General features: G+C 49.1%; 1 protein-coding gene across 1 annotated transcript in view; it reads right to left on the reverse strand.

The window, feature by feature from the left end:
• The window catches only part of NPSR1 (neuropeptide S receptor 1), an 85,322-nt gene that overhangs the window by 7,366 nt on the left and 59,898 nt on the right, over positions 1–18,058 (reverse strand). The window contains exon 6 of the mRNA XM_068168660.1: positions 2,520–2,596. Coding sequence (XP_068024761.1) covers positions 2,520–2,596 — 77 coding nt within the window. The remainder of the gene's footprint in view (positions 1–2,519; positions 2,597–18,058) is intronic.

An 18,058-nucleotide genomic window follows, 5' to 3' on the forward strand; every position in this document is an offset into this window, starting at 1 on the left:
CAGGACTCAAGGTGTGGCCTAAGCAGTGCTGAGTCCAGGACAGAATGACCTCCCTGCTCCTGCTGGCCACTCTATTCCTGATACAGGCCAGGATGCCATTGGCCTTCTTGGCCACCTGGGCACACTCCTGGCTCATGTTCAACCTACTGTCAACCAGCACCCCCAGGTCCTCCTCTGCCTGGCTGCTCTCCAGCCACTCTGTCCCCAGCCTGCATGGGGTTGTTGTGGCTAAAGTGCAGCACCCAGCACTTGGACTTGTTCAATGCTTCTTATCAAAGCATCTTTACATTCTTGTAGTCCAAACTTTAGGGGCTGGAATTTTGATTAATGCAATCAACCATGGCTTAGGGGGAGGGGGTTGGAACTAGATGATCTTCCAGGTCCCTTCCAGCCTAAACCATTTAATGAATCTATGAATTGGAAATCACTCTGTGGACACAACTTACTGCATCTCTTATGTAAACAGCATATCAAGGCTGTGGAATTTGTGGGGGAAGTAAATAAAATTATTGTGGGCTTGCTGGCAGTGAAATATCCCAATCTTGACATTAACCTGTACTTGATATTACAGGAAATCATTTGCTGACTTGCAGAGCAGAATACTGGAATTACATCCTAGCCTGCATCAAAAGCAGCATAGCCAGCAGACAGAGAGAGGTGATTCTGGCACTTTGCTCTGGTGAGACCTCACCTGGAGCACTGCAGCCAGCTCTGGAGCCCTCAACACAGGAAGGGCATGGACCTGATGGAGCAGGCTGAGAGGAGGGCTATGAAAATGATCAGGAGTTGGAGCACCTCTGCTACGAGGAACAGGCTGAGGGAGCTGGGGGTGCTCAGCCTGGAGAAGAGAAGGCTCCAGGGAGACCTTAGAGCAGCCTGCCAGGACCTGAAGGGGGCTACAAGAAGGCTGCAGAGGGACTGTTTGCAAAGGCCTGTGGGGATAGGATGAGGGACATTAGGATGAGGGAAATTAGAGAAAAGCAGATTCAGATTGGATGTTAGGAACAAGTTCTGCACCATGAGGGTGGTGGAACACTGGAACAGGTTGGGCAGGGAGGTGGTTGGGGCCCCATCCCTGGAGATGTTTAAGGTCAGGCTCCACAGGGCTCTGAGCAGCCTGATCTTGTGGAGGATGTCCCTGGTCACTGCAGGGGGGGGTTGGAGCTTTGGAGCTTTGGAGGTCCCTTCCAACCCAAACCACTCTGTGACTCTAAGAGCAGCTAATGCTGACTGTGTCATCAGAAATCAGTCCTGCTTTATCTTTTCAGAGGAGGAGTAAGTCTTAGATTACATTTGGCAGCTATCAGGTTGTGACATATGGATATCTGACTATGTCCAACATCACATTAGGACACTTTCTCCTGTGATGCTGCTGCTTTCAGGCAAGCACCAGCAACTTGGTCCCCACAGGTTGATGTGTATCCACTCCCCACTTGGCTGCACCCACTGGTTGTGTCCTCTTCCAGTGGTGTTGCAAACCCCATTAGGATAAATGAACACTTATCTTCATAACTATAAGGAAAGGCAGCTGACCAAGTGAGGGGTTTGAAATGATTTGTGCTCAGATTCTTTGCCAGGCTCCCATCAGAGCAGTCCAAAAATGTTTATGGTCTTGGGCTGGAAAGCTCAGCTCATTTTATGGCTTTCCATATCCAGGGATTTCTGATCTTGACCAAGATCCAGGCTTGCAAGGTCATATGAAAACACAGCAAAAAAACCAACCAAGCTTATTGAAGCATCCTCTGGAACAAAAAGAAACCCCAAAACCTATCCTGGAAAGGGGGAAAGTTCTAGGAATAGGTCTCTGCTCCGCTCTGGTGAGACCCCACCTGGAGCACTGTGGCCAGTTCTGGAGCCTCTATTACAGGAAGGATCTGGAGGGGCTGGAAGGTGTCCAGAGAAGGGCCATGAGGATGAGCAGAGGGCTGGAGCTGCTCTGCTATGAGGACAGACTGAGGGAGTTGGGGTTGTTCAGTCTGGAGAAGAGAAGGCTCCAAGGAGACCTAACTGTGACCTTCCAGTATCTGAAGGAGGCTACAAGAAAGCTGGGGAGGGACTTTTGAGGGTGTGAGGGAGGGATAGGACTGGGGGGGATGGAGCAAAACTAGAAATGGGTAGATTCAGATTGGATGTTAGGAAGAAGTTGTTCCCCATGAGGGTGGTGAGAGACTGGCACAGGTTGCCCAGGGAGGTGGTGGAAGCCTCATGCCTGGAGGTTTTTGCAGCCAGGCTGGCTGTGGCTGTGAGCTGTAGTGTGGCTGTAGTGTGAGGTGTCCCTGCCCATGGCAGGGTGGTTGGAACTGGATGATCCTTGAGGTCCCTTCCAACCCTGACACTTCTATGATTCTAATAGGGATTCTGACTTGTAGGATGTAGAAGAGAGTCCTGAATGAGCAATTACAGAACCCTCACTGCGGTGACAGGGGCCCAATATGACAACAGATGTCAAGGAGCAACTAGGTCTGGGGGGAAGTGGTGGGATTTGAATCAGGAGGTTGGAGATGTGTGCTGAGACTCACCAGGGCAGCTGGATATGATGACAGCCTGAGCTTTGCTCTTCATCCAAATGGTTCGAATCACGATGGAGTATATGACACTGCAGAAGGGAGAGAGGCATGAGGCACAGTACATTTTACTGGCATCCCAACTCATTTGTGCTCTGTGAATGTAACTTCTCTGTGTGCAAGGAGCTCAGAGAGATGATTGTTATTATGCAGAGGAATAATAATAATAGTAGGAATAGTAGTAATAATGATGATGATGATAATAATGATGATAACAAGAGTAATCAATAAAATATTCCTCTCATAGAGACTTGCAGAAGTCAAATCAGAGATGCAGAGGAAGGCAATGAGTTGGCCAAGATCTTGCAGGCTCCAGAGTTCCTTGGGGACTCTGAGGCAGTCGAGGCCAAATCTGCCTAGGGAGACACTTTTCCTCTGCACAGGGCTGTGCTTGTGAGCTTGGGAGCTGCAGAAGAGACCTTCTTGCTCTCTACAACTCCCTGAAGGGAGGTTGTAGCCAGGTGGGGTTGGTTTCTTCTCCCAGGCAGCCAGCATCAGAACAAGAGGACACAGTCTCAAGCTGTGCCAGGGGAGGTTTAAGCTGGAGGTGAGGAGAAAGTTCTTCCCAGCAAGAGAGATTGGCCATTGGAATGTGCTGCCCAGGGAGGTGGTGGAGTCACCATCTCTGGAGGTGTTGAAAAATGGCTTGGATGTGGCACTTGGAGCCATGGTTTAGTTAGTCATCAGATGTTGGGTGATAGGTTGGGCTTGATGATCTCTGAGGTCTTTTCCAACCTTATTGATTCTATGATAACAAAGCTGGAATTCTATCTATTTAATATGGAATAGGCAAAAATGATTCTTTTGAGCTGTTTGGACTCACATCTTGGATGATGAAGTTACCTTTTCAGCAGATTACAGGGGGGAAAATTATATATATATCTATCTATAAATAATAGGAGGCCTTGTTCTGTCTGCCTTCTTCTCCTGCAAGCACTCATAATGTGCAGCTAGAATCACTAAGCAACAGCACACTTCTGAGTGGTGTTTTCCTCCCTGGCTAAGGAAGACAAAAATGATTTCAGAATATTCCAGCTAATGCCCTTGGGTTGCCATGTTTTGCTGATGCAAAAAGCTAAGCAGCATAACAGGAGCTGTTGTGCTCTGCTTGCGGTACACCACAGTGTGTGTGGGGGAGCTGGGGCAGCTTGGCCATCACAGACAAAAGGAAAGGATTTTGTCCAGGGCAGGTTGGTGAAACATTGGTCTAGGTTTCCCAGGGAGCTGGTAGATGCCCCATCCCTACAAGCATCCCAAGTCAGGATGGATGAGGCTCTCAGCAACATGATCTGGTTTCTGGTTGACAGCCAGCTCAACATGAGCCAGCAGTGTGCATAGGTGGCCAAGATAGCCAATGGCATCCTGGCCTGTATCAGGAATAGTGTGGCCAGCAGGAGCATGGTAGTCATTCTGCCCTGGACTCAGCACAGGTTAGGCCACACCTTGAGTCCTGTGTCCAGTTCTGGGCCCCTCAGTTTAAGAAGGACATTGAGACACTTGAATGTGTCCAGAGAAGGGCAATGAGGCTGGGGAGAGGTCTGGAGTACAGCCCTGTGAGGAGAGGCTGAGGGAGCTGGGGTTGCTTAGCCTGGAGAAGAGGAGGCTCAGGGGAGACCTTATTGCTGTCTACAACTCCCTGAAGGGAGGTTGTAGCCAGGCGGGGGTTGGTCTCTTCTTCCAGGCAAGCATCACCAGAACAAGAGGACACAGTCTCAAGCTGTGCCAGGGGAGGTTTAGGCTGGAGGTGAGGAGAAAGTTCTTAACAGAAAGAGAGATTGGCCATTTGGAATGTGCTGCCCAGGGAGGTGATGGAGTCACCATCCCTGGAGCTGTTCAAAAAAGGATTGGATGTGGCACTTGGAGCCATGGTCTAGTTGTCATGAGGTGTTGGGTGACAGGTTGGACTTGATGATCTCTGAGGTCTCTTCCAACTTTTTTGATTCTATGATTCTAGAGGAGGATGTCCCTGCCCACTGCAGGGGGGGTGGACTGGATGACCTTTGAAGCTCCCTTCCAACCCAACCCATTCTATGATTGATTTCCCTAAACCTTAGTGGTCAATCTATGGAAAAAACAACATCCCTGCAACTAAGGAGATTATTTCAGAGTGTTTTATAGAGCTAAAACCCATGTCTTACCATCATGTGATTTATCCTTATTATCAGGAGAGTCATTACTCTTAGCAGAGCTTTCAGACTGATGCATTGAGCCTTTCCTAGCAGCCTCAATTCCTAGCCCCACTTGCCAAAGCAGAATTTGTGTGCCTTGGAGGTTTCCATTCTGTGGAAGAGTCATCTGGTTGCCAGGCTCAGTAGGTGAGGGCTGGGAATGGAACGTGCAGTCTGGGCTGTGCAGCAGAGGATTAGCATGCTTGCCCCATGGGGGCTTTGCTTGCATCTGCCGTGGGCTCCAGCTTGCCTGCCTTAATCCCTTCAAAGGTCCAGCATGGCTCCCAGCTGACTTGAACAGTCTCCTTTTAACTCCTGGCTTTTCAGCAAGCTGTTTGTTTGTCAGTTGGTGCACTTGAGGGTTCCCTTGGGCTTTGTAGGACAAGGGTGGGAAAATTCATGTGTCATGGAGGACATGGCCTGTGAGAAGAGGCTGAGACCTGGGGCTTTTCAGTCTGGAAAGGAGAAGACTGAGAGGGCATTTAATAGATGTTTGTAAACATCTGAGGGGGTCAAGAGGGAGGGAACAGGCTCTGCCCACTTGCTCCCTGTGAGTGTGCAGGATGGGGCACTTGGTGCCACGGTTTAGTTGATTAGATGGTGTTGGGTAATAGGTTGATGATCTCAAAGCTCTTTTCCAACCTGGTTTGGTCTCGTCTGTTCTATTCTATTCTATTCTATTCTATTCTATTCTATTCTATTCTATTCTATTCTATTCTATTCTATTCTACAAGGGGTAATGGATATAAACTCCAGCACAGGAGGTTCCACCTCAACATCAGGAGGAACTTCTTCACTGTGAGGGTCACAGAGCCCTGGAGCAGGCTGTCGAGAGAGGTTGTGGAGTCTCCTTCTCTTGAAACTTTCCAGCCCTGTCTGGATGTGTTCCTGTGAGACCTGTGCTGGATTCTCTGGTCGTGCTCTGGCAGGGCGGTTGGACTCGACCTTTGGAGGTCCCTTCCAACCCCTAACATCCTGGGATCCTGTGATTTCTCCTTTGATTGTCCTAATGAATAAGAATGGATTATAAAGGAAGTTATAATTAGGACCTCAGGGTATTGGTGGACACCAAGTTTACCATGAGCCAGCAGTGTGCTCTTATGGCCACAAAAGCCAAGGGTATGCTGAGGTGCATTAAGAGACTGTGACCAGCAGGTTGAGAAAGATTCTTCTCCCCCTTTCCTCTCCACATCTGGAGTACTACATCTAGCAGAGGCTCCACAGTTCAAGACAGACAGGGAACTACTAAAGAGGAAACAGGGAACTACTACATGAGGAAAAGCTGTGAGCCCAGGGTCTGTTTAGATTGAAAAGGCTAAGGGGGGATCTTATCAATGCTCATTGACAGCTACAAGACAGGTGTCAAGAGGATGGGGCCAGACTCTTTCCAGTGGTGCCCAGCAACAGGGCAAGGGGCAGTGGGCACAAACTGGAACATAGGAAGTTCCACCTAAACAGAAGGGAAAAATCATTTCCTGCGACCACTGGAACAGGCTGCCCCCAGAGCTTGTGGAGCCTCCTTTGGAGACTTTCTCAGTCCATCTGGACATGATCTTGTGCAGCTTGATCTAGGTGAACCAGCTTTAGCAGGAGGTTTGGGCCCAGATGATCCCCAGAGGTCCCTTCCCACCCCTGCTGTTCTGTGATTCTGTAAGTGCTGTCATCTCAAGAAAATTCCCAGCCAGCTCCTAAAAGCCCTGTTGCTGTTTTCTCCCTGTCTTACTATCCCTAGCCTGACCTTTGTATTTGCAGCTGAAACATTTATCTCTTCCAGTGCAGACCTGCATGTGTCCAGCAGGACCATTCAGAATTGCCTAAGCATCAGGATGGAGGAGCCTAATTCCATAGGCAAAATATTCTAGCTCCCTGCTTCCAGCCAAGTGCCATAAAGGTTGAATTACAAAGTCAGGCTCCTCACTTGATTTTCCTCTCATCCTAGACATCCTTCTCACTTGACTATGGAATCTGTTAGGTTTCAAAGTCAGGCTCCTCACTTGCTTTTCCTCCTGCTCACTTGACTATGGAGTCTGCTGGGTTCCAAAGTCAGGCTCCTCACTTGCTTTTCCTCCTGCCCTCATGTCTGTAGAGTCTGTTAGGTTTCACAGTCAGGCTCCTCACTTGTTTTTCTTCTCATCCTAGACATCCTGCTCACTTGACTATGGAGTCTGTTAGGTTTCAAAGTCAGGCTCCTCACTTGCTTTTCCTCCCACCCTAGACATCTTGCTCACTTGGCTGTGGAGTCTGCTAGGTTCCAAAGTCAGGCTCCTCACTTGCTTTTCCTCCTGCTCACTTGACTACGGAGTCTGCTGGGTTCCAAAGTCAGGCTCCTCACTTGCTTTTCCTCCTATCCTAGACATCTTGCTCACTTGGCTGTAGAGTCTGCTAGGTTTCAAAGTCAGGCTCCTCACTTGCTTTTCCTCCTGCCCACTTGACTGTAGAGTCTGTTAGGAGCCTTCCTTGCAGCAGATGCAGCTACAGCAGCAATCTGGTTTAATCCAGTGGCTTCTAAAGTGCTGCCAGCACAGTGGACTTGTATTGGTCTTTTTTTTCTTGTTGCCTTTTTCTCTGTAGCTGGCTCCACTGGAGCCTTCCTTATCTGTAGGGTACCAGAGGAGGTGTAAAGCTGCTTAGAGTGGGGTTTAGAAAAGAGGAGTCACTTGTCATGCTAGGTAAGCTTCCCAGCAACCATTTTGCCAGCCACAATTATGCCTTTATGCTTTGATCTCTCTGGGACTCCAGATCTTATTAGTGCCTAATCCTTTGTTTTTGTGTTTTATTTTTTATCCCCAGCTATGCTGGCATGGAGCTAGACAAAAGAGTTGCCAGAAATGTGTCAGCCAAAGCATAGGATCATAAAAGGCATCTGTGTGTGTTTTAAAGCCACAGCAATAAAAAGAGAGAGAGGGAGAGAGCACTTCTGGAACAGAAGCTGTGTTTTTTCCCTTGCAAGGGAAAAGCAGGTTTAGTTCAGAATGCCTTTGTGACTTATTTTGTTCTGGAAGAGGCAGCTGGAGGGAGAACACAGCAGTGGATGATATCTCTAAGGGTGGAAAGAAATTTCCACTTGATGGCAAATGAAGTGGCAGATGAGCAGAGGCAACAACTGGTATTCAAATAAGCAGGAGGTGCTCCGCAGCCACAGGCTGCAGCATTCTGACCATATTGTAATCAGTTTCCTTCCTCTTGACATCAGGGTGCTCAGCCTTCAGTGCCAAGATGTAAGAGCACACCAAGCACACAGAGAGGCAGGGTAAACCTAGCACTGCAGAGGCGCTGCTCAGAAGGGTGTCCAATGATAGGGCAAGGGGGAATGGTTTGAAGCTGAGGTTTAGACTGGATCTTAGGAAGAAGCTCTTCAGAGGGTAGAGAGACTCTGGAACAGGCTGCCCAGGGAGATTGTGGCTGCCTCCTCCCAGGGAGCCTTCAAGGCCAGGTTGGATGAGGCCTTGAGCAGCTGAGTCTAGTGGAGAGGTGTGCCTGCCCATGGCAGGAAAGTTGGAGCAGATGATCTCTGAAGTCCCTTCTCACCTAAGCCATGCTATTATTCTGTGGTTATTTGCAGGTAAGAGACTAAAGAAAGGGAATAAAGAGCTCAGGTGGAGTAGAATCATAGAAGTGTTAGGGTTGGAAGAGACCTCAAGGATCATCCAATTCCAAGCTCCCTGCCATGGCCAGGGACACCTCACACTACAGCAGGTTGCTCACAGCCACAGCCAGCCTGGCTGCAAAAACCTCCAGGGATGAGGCTTCCATCACCTCCCTGGGCAACCTGTGCCAGTCTCTCACCACCCTCATGGGGAACAACTTCTTGCTAACATCCAATCTGAATCTACCCATTTCTATTTTTGTTTCATTGCTCCCAGTCCTATCACTCCCTGAGACCCTCAAAAGTCCCTCCCCAGCTTTCTTGTAGCCCCCTGCAGACACTGGAAGGCTACAATTAGGTCTCCTCAGAACCTTCTCTTCTCCAGACTGAACAGCCCCAACTCTCTCAGTCTGTCCTCATAGCAGAGTAGCTCCAGCCCTCTGCTCATCCTCATGGCCCTTCTCTGGACACCTTCCAGCCCCTCCAGATCCTTCCTGTAACAGAGGCTCCAGAACTGGCTACAGTGCTCCAGGTGAGGTCTCACCAGAGTGGCATAGAGGGGGAGAATCACCTCCCTCGACCTGCTGGCTGCACTAGTCAAATCTGGACGGAAAAATAGTCCTGGCCTTTTTGAGAAGGAGCTGTGAAGACCACAGGCCAGAAAGGACCTGCTGCTAACCTGAAACCCCCCTCATTTTCCTAGCCCTGCTGTATGCATATGTGTCGAGGTGGCAGGAAAAGAGAAGACTGCGGTTCAGACTGTGGATGTAACTCAGCAAATTAAATTCATTGCATCTCTAGAAGCAATTTAGCTTGATCCAAACTCTGCAGAACTAAGACCTATGCTCACTGTAGCATGTTATTAGTTGGTGGTGGTGTTTAATTTGACCTCGTTGCTAATTACAGTGCTTGTTGTCTGTGTAAATAACTCACTGGTGGTTAGTCATACAAATGCTGCCGTGAGCAGCCCCACTCCACCTTTATTTGTCAGCCTAGATCCCTTTGATTTGGGGGAAGCAAAATGCCTTCTGTCTTGATATTGTTGATAGCAGTTATTGATCTGCCCACATTTAAGCACAGAAACTTCTTTTAATCGCTCATGATTGTAATACAGCAGCACAAAAAAACCCCACGCAGCCCTGGTGGCACATTGTGAGGGTGGTGGAACACTGTGACAGGCTGCCCAGGGAGGTGGTTGGGGCCATGTCCCTGGAGATATTCAAGGTGAGGCTGGACAAGGCTCTGGGCAACCTGATCTAGTTGAGGATGTCTCTGCTGACTTGCAGGGGGGTTGGACTTAATGACCTTTGGAATCATAGAATCAACAAGGTTGGAAAAGACCTCTGAGATCATCAAGTCCAAACTATCACCCAACACCTCATGGCTAACTAAACCATGGCTCCAAGTGTCACATCCAAACCTTTTTGAACACCTCCAGGGATGGTGAGTCCACCACCTCCCTGGGCAGCACATCCCCATGGCCAGTCTCTCTTGCTGGGAAGAACTTTCTCCTCACCTCCAGCCTAAACTTCCCCTGGCACAGCTTGAGACTGTGTCCTCTTGTTCTGGTGCTGGTTGCCTGGGAGAAGAGACCAACTCCCACCTGGCTACAGCCTCTCTTCAGGTAGTTGTAGAGACCAATGAGGTCTCCCCTGAGCCTCCTCTTCTCCAGGCTAAGCAACCCCAGCTGCCTCAGCCTCTCCTCACAGGGCTGTGCTCCAGACCCCTCCTCAGCCTCGCTGCCCTTCTCTGGCCACGTTCAAGTATTTCAACGTCCTTCTTAAATTGAGGAGCCCAGAACTGGAGGTCCCTTCCAACCCATTCTGTGATTTGGAAGTGATCAATATCTTTCTCCTTTCTTCTCCTCGATGCCACTTTTGCCAAGGCTGACAAATATACCTCAGTATTTATTCGTAAAATGGGCCTTTGCAGCAGGGAGGGGAGGGGAGGGGTGGGAGGTGGGGAGGGAAAGCACACATAAGCTCCCTGCTAATTGCTTCTATTCATCATCCAACATTGCCCTATTGTTCCTTGCCTTTTGTTCGTGCGGAGGGGATGCAGCTGCCTTGTGCTTTATGGTAGCTTAATTGACAGCACTCTTTATGCAGAGAGGAAAAGCAGATGCCGTTCACGGGGCGTTTCAGCCGAGCAAAACCATTGTGTGCAGGTGGAATGGGTGAGTGCAGAGATGGGCAGAGGTTAGCACGTGTGGGCAAGACCCAGGCTCGGGGGTTCTTCTCTCATTGTTGTCGCTTAGAAATGGAAATTGCAGGCAAAAAAAACACCCCCAAATTAATCCTGCTTGTTGAGTCAAGCTCCAAACGTGAACTTTGCTATTTGCAGTAATGGTGTTGTTACTCCTTTCATTTGAGTTATTTATAGACAGAAATGCCTATAAATAACTGGGGGCTGGGGGTCAAGAAGGAAGGGCCAGGGACAGCCTCTGCTCCTTGTGCCCCGTGACAGGACAAGGGGCAATGGATGGAAACTGCAGCACAGGAGGTTCCACCTCAACATGAGGAGGATCTTCTTCACTGTGAGGGTCACAGAGCAGTGGAAGAGGCTTCCCAGAGAGGTTGTGGAGTCTCCTTCTCTGGAGACTTTCCAGCACTGTCTGGATGTGTTCCTGTGTGACCTGTGCTGGATTCTCTGGTCCTGCTCTGGCAGGGGGCTTGGACTGCAAGCTCTCCAGAGGTCTCTTCCAACACCTAACATCCTGTGATCCATTGATTTAAGAAACATGAGCCAGCAGTGTGCCCAGGTGGCCAAGAAGGCCAATGGCATCATGGCCTGCATCAGGAATAGTGTGGCCAGCAGGAGCAGGGAAGTCATTCTGCCCTGTGTTCAGCATTGGTTAGGCCACACCTTGAGTCCTGTGTCCAGTTCTGGGCTCCTCAGTTTAAGAAAGACATTGAGACACTTGAACATATCCAGAGAATGGCAATGAGGCTGGGGAGAGGTCTTTAGCACAGCCCTGTGAGGAGAGGCTGAGGGAGCTGGGGTTGCTTAGCCTGGAGAAGAGGAGGCTCAGGGGAGACTTTATTGCTATCTACAACTCCCTGAAGGGAGGTTGTAGCCAGGTGGGCTTGGTCTCTTCTCCCAGGCAACCAGCACCAGAACAAGAGGACACAGTCTCAAGCTGCACCAGGGGAAGTTTAGGCTGGAGGTGAGGAGAAAGTTCTTCCCAGAAAGAGAGAGTTGTTAGCTATTGGAATGTGCTGCCCAGGGAGGTGGTGGAGGAGTCCCCATCCCTGGAGGTGTTCAAGAGGGGATTGGATGTGGCACTTGGAGTCATGGTTTAGTCATGAGTTCTGTGGTGACAGGTTGGACTTGCTGACCTTTGAGGTCTTTTCAAACCTTGGTGATTCTGTGATTCTGTAATTAAGAGAAAGACCTTGCATTTCATCTAGGTTTTGTTTCACTGCAGTGCCCTGTTTTCAGTTCCATATTTTATTCCTTTTTGCTGGTTGTGGCAGTTGTAGGCTGGTGCCTAAAATGTTTCCATTTATTTATTTATTTCCCTTCTAATTAATTTATTCTGCTGCTCCAAAGCAAATGTTCTCCTTGGACTTTTGAGTTTGAACAGCAGATGGATATTTCCCCACCCTGTGCTTCAGGAGAAAATTTTGCAAGCATTTGTAAGTTGAATTTGGAATTAGACAAATGAGGGAGCTGGGGTTGCTTAGCCTGGAGAAGAGGAGGCTCAGGGGAGACCTTCTGGCTGTCTACAACTCCCTGAAGGGAGGCTGTAGACAGGCGGAGGTTGGTCTCTTCTCCCAGGCAACCAGTACCAGAATGAGAGGACACAGTCTCAAGCTGTGCCAAGGGAGGTTTGGGCTGGATGTTAGGAAGAAGTTCTTCCCAGAAAGAGAGATTGGCCATTGGAATGTGCTGCCCAGGGAGGTGGTGGAGTCACCATCCCTGGAGGTGTTTAAGAATAGACTGGTTGAGGCACTTAGTGCTATGGTTTATTTGATTAGATAGGGCTGGGTGAGAGGTTGGACTGGATGATCTTGGAGGTCTCTTCCAACCTGGATGATTCTCTGATTCTAAATGCCCAAGCATCCCCCTTAGCAGATTACAATAGAGCAAATATGTTTGGCAATCACGAATAACCGCTGAAAAGACTCTGAATTTTTTGACACTCATGGCAGGGGGCTTGGAGCTGGATGAGCCTTGAGGTCATTTCTAACCCTGACAGCTCTGTGATTCTGTAGCAGCAGTATGGAAGCAGAAATCCATTAGCTCACCTTGCTCCCTATCAGAGGACCTTGGGGGGGGGGGGGCAGGTGCAAATGTTTGCTGAAGAGAAATCTGTGGTGTTGATTTGACCCAGATTTCACCTCTGCTCAGCAATGCCCCAGAGTTATTCAGCCATCACAGCTACGCTTTGGGTTTAGCTTGGCATAGGAGAAATGGCTTTGGTTTACAGCTAAAGACACTTGTTCCAGAACAGGAGAGAACTAATTACTGCAGGCTTCCTATTTCAGTGCTCTGAATTTTCTGCCATTTGGTAGGTTGACAAGGATCATCAGCTGCAGGGAAAAAAAACAGTGGTAGATTAGGCTAAACAAGAGAAAAGAACAGGCTGTGAAGAAGAACCTGATGCAGGATTTGTGGCTCTCCCTGTCCAGTACCAAGAGGGTGGGGAGGAGGGGAGCTCTGACATGAAAGGAACAAATCTTCTTCCTTTTCCTGGGCCCTCAGAACAAATCTTCCTTTTTATTAGCTCTCAAAGATAATCACACACTTGGCTTAAAAAAAAACCCAACCACAATCAAACACCAGACCAACCCACAAATCTAATCACAGCTTTTCATTCTTCCCTCATCATTCAGGCCTTGTATTATAATCAGGTAAGAAACTCACCACAAAAACCCACTAACTGCTGAGTCTGCAGCTGTGGAGAAGTGGTGGGAACAAACCTGCCTAATTTTTAAGTCACCATATCACTAAGATTGGAAGAGACCTCAAGGATCATCGAGTCCAACCTGTCACCACAGACCTAAGTCTTTCAGGGATGTTGCAGTTCTGTGGGCCAGATTCTTTTCTTCATATATATGTTGGGAAAAAAAATCATGGTTTGGGGATTTTTTTCCTCCTTGGAGCTCGTGGCTTGGCTTGGAATCTATAGGGTTAGCCCCTACCTGATCTGGAGGGGGCAGGGATTAGCTTGTGGTTGGAAAGGTTTTCCAGGCTGAGCACAAGGTTATCAGCTAAATATTTCATTCCATGAGCTGCAGCGTTATGAATAACACAGCTCTTGTGAGTTAGTTGAGACTGTGTCAGGAACATGTGAAATCAGCTCTGCTGAGAGCTGAAGGATGGATGAGGGAAGCTTAACAGCTGATGGTGCCTGGGCTGTAGCAAGCGAGAAGCGCTCAGCCAGAGCAGGGTTATCGAGTGTGGAATTAAGTCCTGCACCTGGAAAGTAAAATTTTATCCTTTGTATGCACTTTGGATGAAATGTGCCAGAAAAAGTGCTATCATCAGTGAGCTGCTTTGCTCTGGAGGTTAGGTTTTCAGCAGATTCAGGCAGCGGAACTAATTAAGAATTAACTCTGCCAGCCAGTGTCCCACATTGCGTCAGGCCCTCGCCGTGGGGCTGAGTCAGAGTGTTTGGGCAGAGAAAACAAAGTAGCTGTGCAAACAAAACCAATGATTGCAGGAGAAGTCTCATTCCTTCTCTCTGCACACCATGCCCTGCTTCTTCAGCAGGTGTGGTGTGTGTCTTGGTTTCTGGTTTATTCATATCTGCAGCTGCTTCTCCAGTCCTTGAGTTTCTAGTCTCATACTTATGGATCCTCTCTCCACAACTGAGGGACATTCAGTTTAAAAAACCTCACAAGATGCCTTCCATAGAATGGAATGGAATGGAATAGAATAGAATAGAATAGACCAGACCAGACCAGACCAGACCAGGTTGGAAGAGACCTTCAAGATCATTGTGTCCAACCTATCACCCAACACCATCTAATCAACTAAACCATGGCACCAAGCACCCCATCAAGTCTCCTCCTAAACACCTCCAGCCCATTCCAATGGGCACTCACTCTCTCTATGAAGAATTTCTTTCTAACACCCAGTCTAAACCTCCCCTGGCACAGCTTGAGACTTTGTCCTCTTGTTATGGGGCTGATTATCTGGGAGAAGAGACCAACCCCCACCAGGCTACAACCTCCCTTCAGGGAGTTGTAGAGAGCAAGAAGGTCTCCCCTGAGCCTCCTCTTCTCCAGGCTAAGCAACCCCAGCTCCCTCAGCCTCTCCTCCCAGGGCTGTGCTCCAGACCCCTCCCCACCTTTGTTGCCCTTCTCTGGACACCTTCCAGTAACTCAATATCTTTCTTAAACTGAGTAGCCCAGAACTGGACACAGGACTCAAGGTGCGGCCTAACCAGTGCTGAGTACAGGGCAGAATGACTTCCCTGCTCCTGCTGGCCACACTGTTCTTGATGCAGGCCAGGATGCCATTGGCCTTCTTGGCCAGCTGGGCACACTGCTGGCTCATGTTCAGCCTACTGTCAACCAGTAGCCCCAGGTCTCTCTGCCTGGCTGCTCTCCAGCCTCTCCGACCCCAGCCTGCAGCACTGCATGGGGTTGTTGTGGACAATGTGTAGAACCCTGAATAACACCTTTCCTTCTGGCAACTCATCTTTTGCCACAACAGCAATGGATGTGGTCTCTCTGCCCCTTCTGAACCAGCCTCTTGCTTGCCATCAGACCCACCCTGCCTCTGAAAAGGACATGGTGGAACCAAATGTTTGCAAAGAAGGGGAGTCCCTTCACAGTCATTCCTGCCATTCTTTAGTTGCAAATTCTGTAAGCTGGAGAGATATGGATATGATGGATGGGCTGTGTGGTGGATAACAGATTGATTGGATGTCTTCATCCAGAATCTAGAGGTCGACAACTGAATGGAGAGAGGGAAAAGCTCCAGGGAGACTTTATTGCAGCCTTGCAGTACTGAAAGTGGGCCCTTAAGAAGGGTGGGAACAGGCTTTTAAGCAGGGCCTGTAGCAGGCAGGACAAGGGGTGATGGTTGGGCCCCTCAGTTTAGGAAAGATGTTGAGTTGCTGGAAGGTGTCCAGAGAAGGGCAACAAAGCTGGGGAGGGGTCTGGAGCACAGCCCTGTGAGGAGAGGCTGAAGCCTGGAGAAGAGGAGGCTCAGGGGAGACCTTCTTGCTGTCTACAACTACCTGAAGGGAGGTTGTAGCCAGTTGGGGGGTGGTCTCTTCTCCCAGGCAACCAGCACCAGAGCAAGAGGACACAGTCTCAAGCTGTGCCAGGGGAGGTTTAGGCTGGAGGTGAGGAGAAAGTTCTTCCCAGCAAGAGAGATTGGCCATTGGGATGTGCTGCCCAGGGAGGTGGTGGAGTCACCATCACTGGCGGTGTTTAAGAAGAGCCTGGATGAGGCCCTTGGTGCTATGGTTGAGTTGATTAGATGGTGTTGGGTGATAGGTTGGACTTGATGATCTCAAAGGTCTCTTCCAACCAGGTCAGTTCTGTTCTGTTCTATTATTTCTATCCTACCCTACCCTACCCTACCCTACCCTACCCTACCCTACCCTATCCTATCCTATCCTACCCTATCCTACCCTACCGTATCCTATCCTACCCTATCCTATCAGAAGGGAGATCTAGGATAGCTAGAAGGAAGACATTTGTTACAGTGAGGAGGGTGAGGCTCTGGCACAGGTTGCCCAGAGAGGTGCTAGATGCCCCATCCCTGGAAACACTGCAGGTCAGGTTGGACAGGGCTCTGAGCAACCTGAGCTAGCTGCAGATGTCCCTGCTCACTGCAGGGGGGCTGGACTGCATGACCTTTCAAGGTCTCTTCCAACCCAAACGAGTTCTGTGATCCTGTGAAACTGCTTACTGGAGTATTCAGAGGCTGCAGCCACATCAGGTGGATTAGCTCTAAACTCCTGGACTGCCAAAAAAAATTAAGGAAATAGATGTCACAGTGTGAGACTCTGCTGACAGATGTTCTACAGATGAGTCAGCTGCAAAGTTGCAACCTTCAGCTGTATGCTTGAGGCTTGGAAAAAACATGTTCCCAAGCCCCAGCCAGCTCTTTCTAAACTGCATGACATTTGTACAGAATGCCTTGGCTGCCCTTGTCCTCATGATAATGCTCTTTTTTTAGTGTGGTTTTAGATAGTGCTCTCTATTTTGAAGGAAATAACCTCAGCTAGAAACAAATGGGCACCAAAAGAATAAAATCCTTCCCTGCACTGCCTCCTTTCCTTCCTCTCACTGCTGGGTGTCACTTAGGACCTATAAAACTATGAGTACTGCTGGCAAGGACATGGGAGCATTTGGAATGGAATGGAATGGAATGGAATGGAATGGAATGGAATGGAATGGAATGGAATGGAATGGAATGGAATGGAATGGAATGGAATTAACCAGGTTGGAAAAGAGCTTTGAGATCAAGTCCAACCTATCACCCAACACCATCTAATCAACTAAACCATGGCTCCAAGCACCCCATCTAGTCTCTTCCTAAACACCTCCAGTGATGGTGACTCCACCACCTCCCTGGGCAGCACATTTTAATGGCCAGTCTCTCTTGCTGGGAAGAACTTTCTCCTCACCTCCAGTCTAAACCTCCCCTGGCACAGCTTGAGACTGTGTCCTCTTGTTCTGGGGCTGATTATCTGGGAGAAGAGACCAACCCCTACCTGGCTACAACCTTCCTTCATGTAGAAAGCAAGAAGGTCTCCCCTGAGCTTCCTCTTCTCCAGGCTAAGCAACCCCAGCTCCCTCAGCCTCTCCTCACAGGGCTGTGCTCCAGACCCCTCCCCAGCCTCGTTGCCCTTCTCTGGACATGTTCAAGTGTCTCAATATCCTTCTTAAATTGAGGAACCCAATTGAGGTATCAGGCCCTGCAAGTAGCATACATTACTGTGGCACACTGCTGGCTCATGTCCAGGGTGCACTAAAAGCAGGAGCAAGCCCTGGCAGGCAACAGGCATCACTCCAAGGTCAGTATTTGAAGTTCCTGTCCTGTCATAAACTTCTCATGTGAAAGCCATTTAAGGTGAATGCTAGAAAAACTCAAGGATGCTTTATTCATGTCTGAGCTGTCAGGCCAAACTCTCTAAATGTCACTTTCACTGCCTTTCCCTTTCTCCTCCTGTCTTCATCACCTTCTTGCTTCTGGGGGTTTGCTGTAAAGCAAGTCACAGAGCTGCTCTGGTTTGAATCTATTCCTTTGGCAGGGAAGAGGGGAGCACAATGTCAGCAGCTGTGAGAGATTTGTTGCTCTGTAGCTTTGCTGCTTCTTGACAGAGAAGAGGATGTGGCTGAGGTGTAGCAGAAAGTGTGTGAGTCTGTAAGCGTGAGTGTGAAAGAGATGTTTCACTCCTGTCAATGACTAATAAAGTCATTCTTGAGTCCTGTGTCCAGTGTCCAGTTCTGGGCCCCTCAGTTTAGGAAAGATGTTGAGTTGCTGGAAGGTGTCCAGAGAAGGGCAACAAAGCTGGGGAGGGGTCTGGAGCACAGCCCTGTGAGGAGAGGCTGAGGGAGCTGGGGTTGCTTAGCCTGGAGAAGACAAGGCTCAGGGGAGACCTTCTTGCTCTCTCCAACTCTCTGAAGGGAGGTTGTAGCCAGGTGGGGGTTGGTCTCTTCTCCCAGGCAACCAGCACCAGAACAAGAGGACAGAGTCTCAAGCTGTGCCAGGGGAAGTTTAGGCTGGAAGTGAGGAGAAAGTTCTTCCCAGGAAGAGAGACTGGCCAC

Source organism: Melanerpes formicivorus, unplaced genomic scaffold (assembly GCF_026170545.1).
Source record: "Melanerpes formicivorus ecotype bairdi unplaced genomic scaffold, bMelFor1.0.p_v2 SCAF_148, whole genome shotgun sequence".
Taxonomy (NCBI): domain Eukaryota; kingdom Metazoa; phylum Chordata; class Aves; order Piciformes; family Picidae; genus Melanerpes; species Melanerpes formicivorus.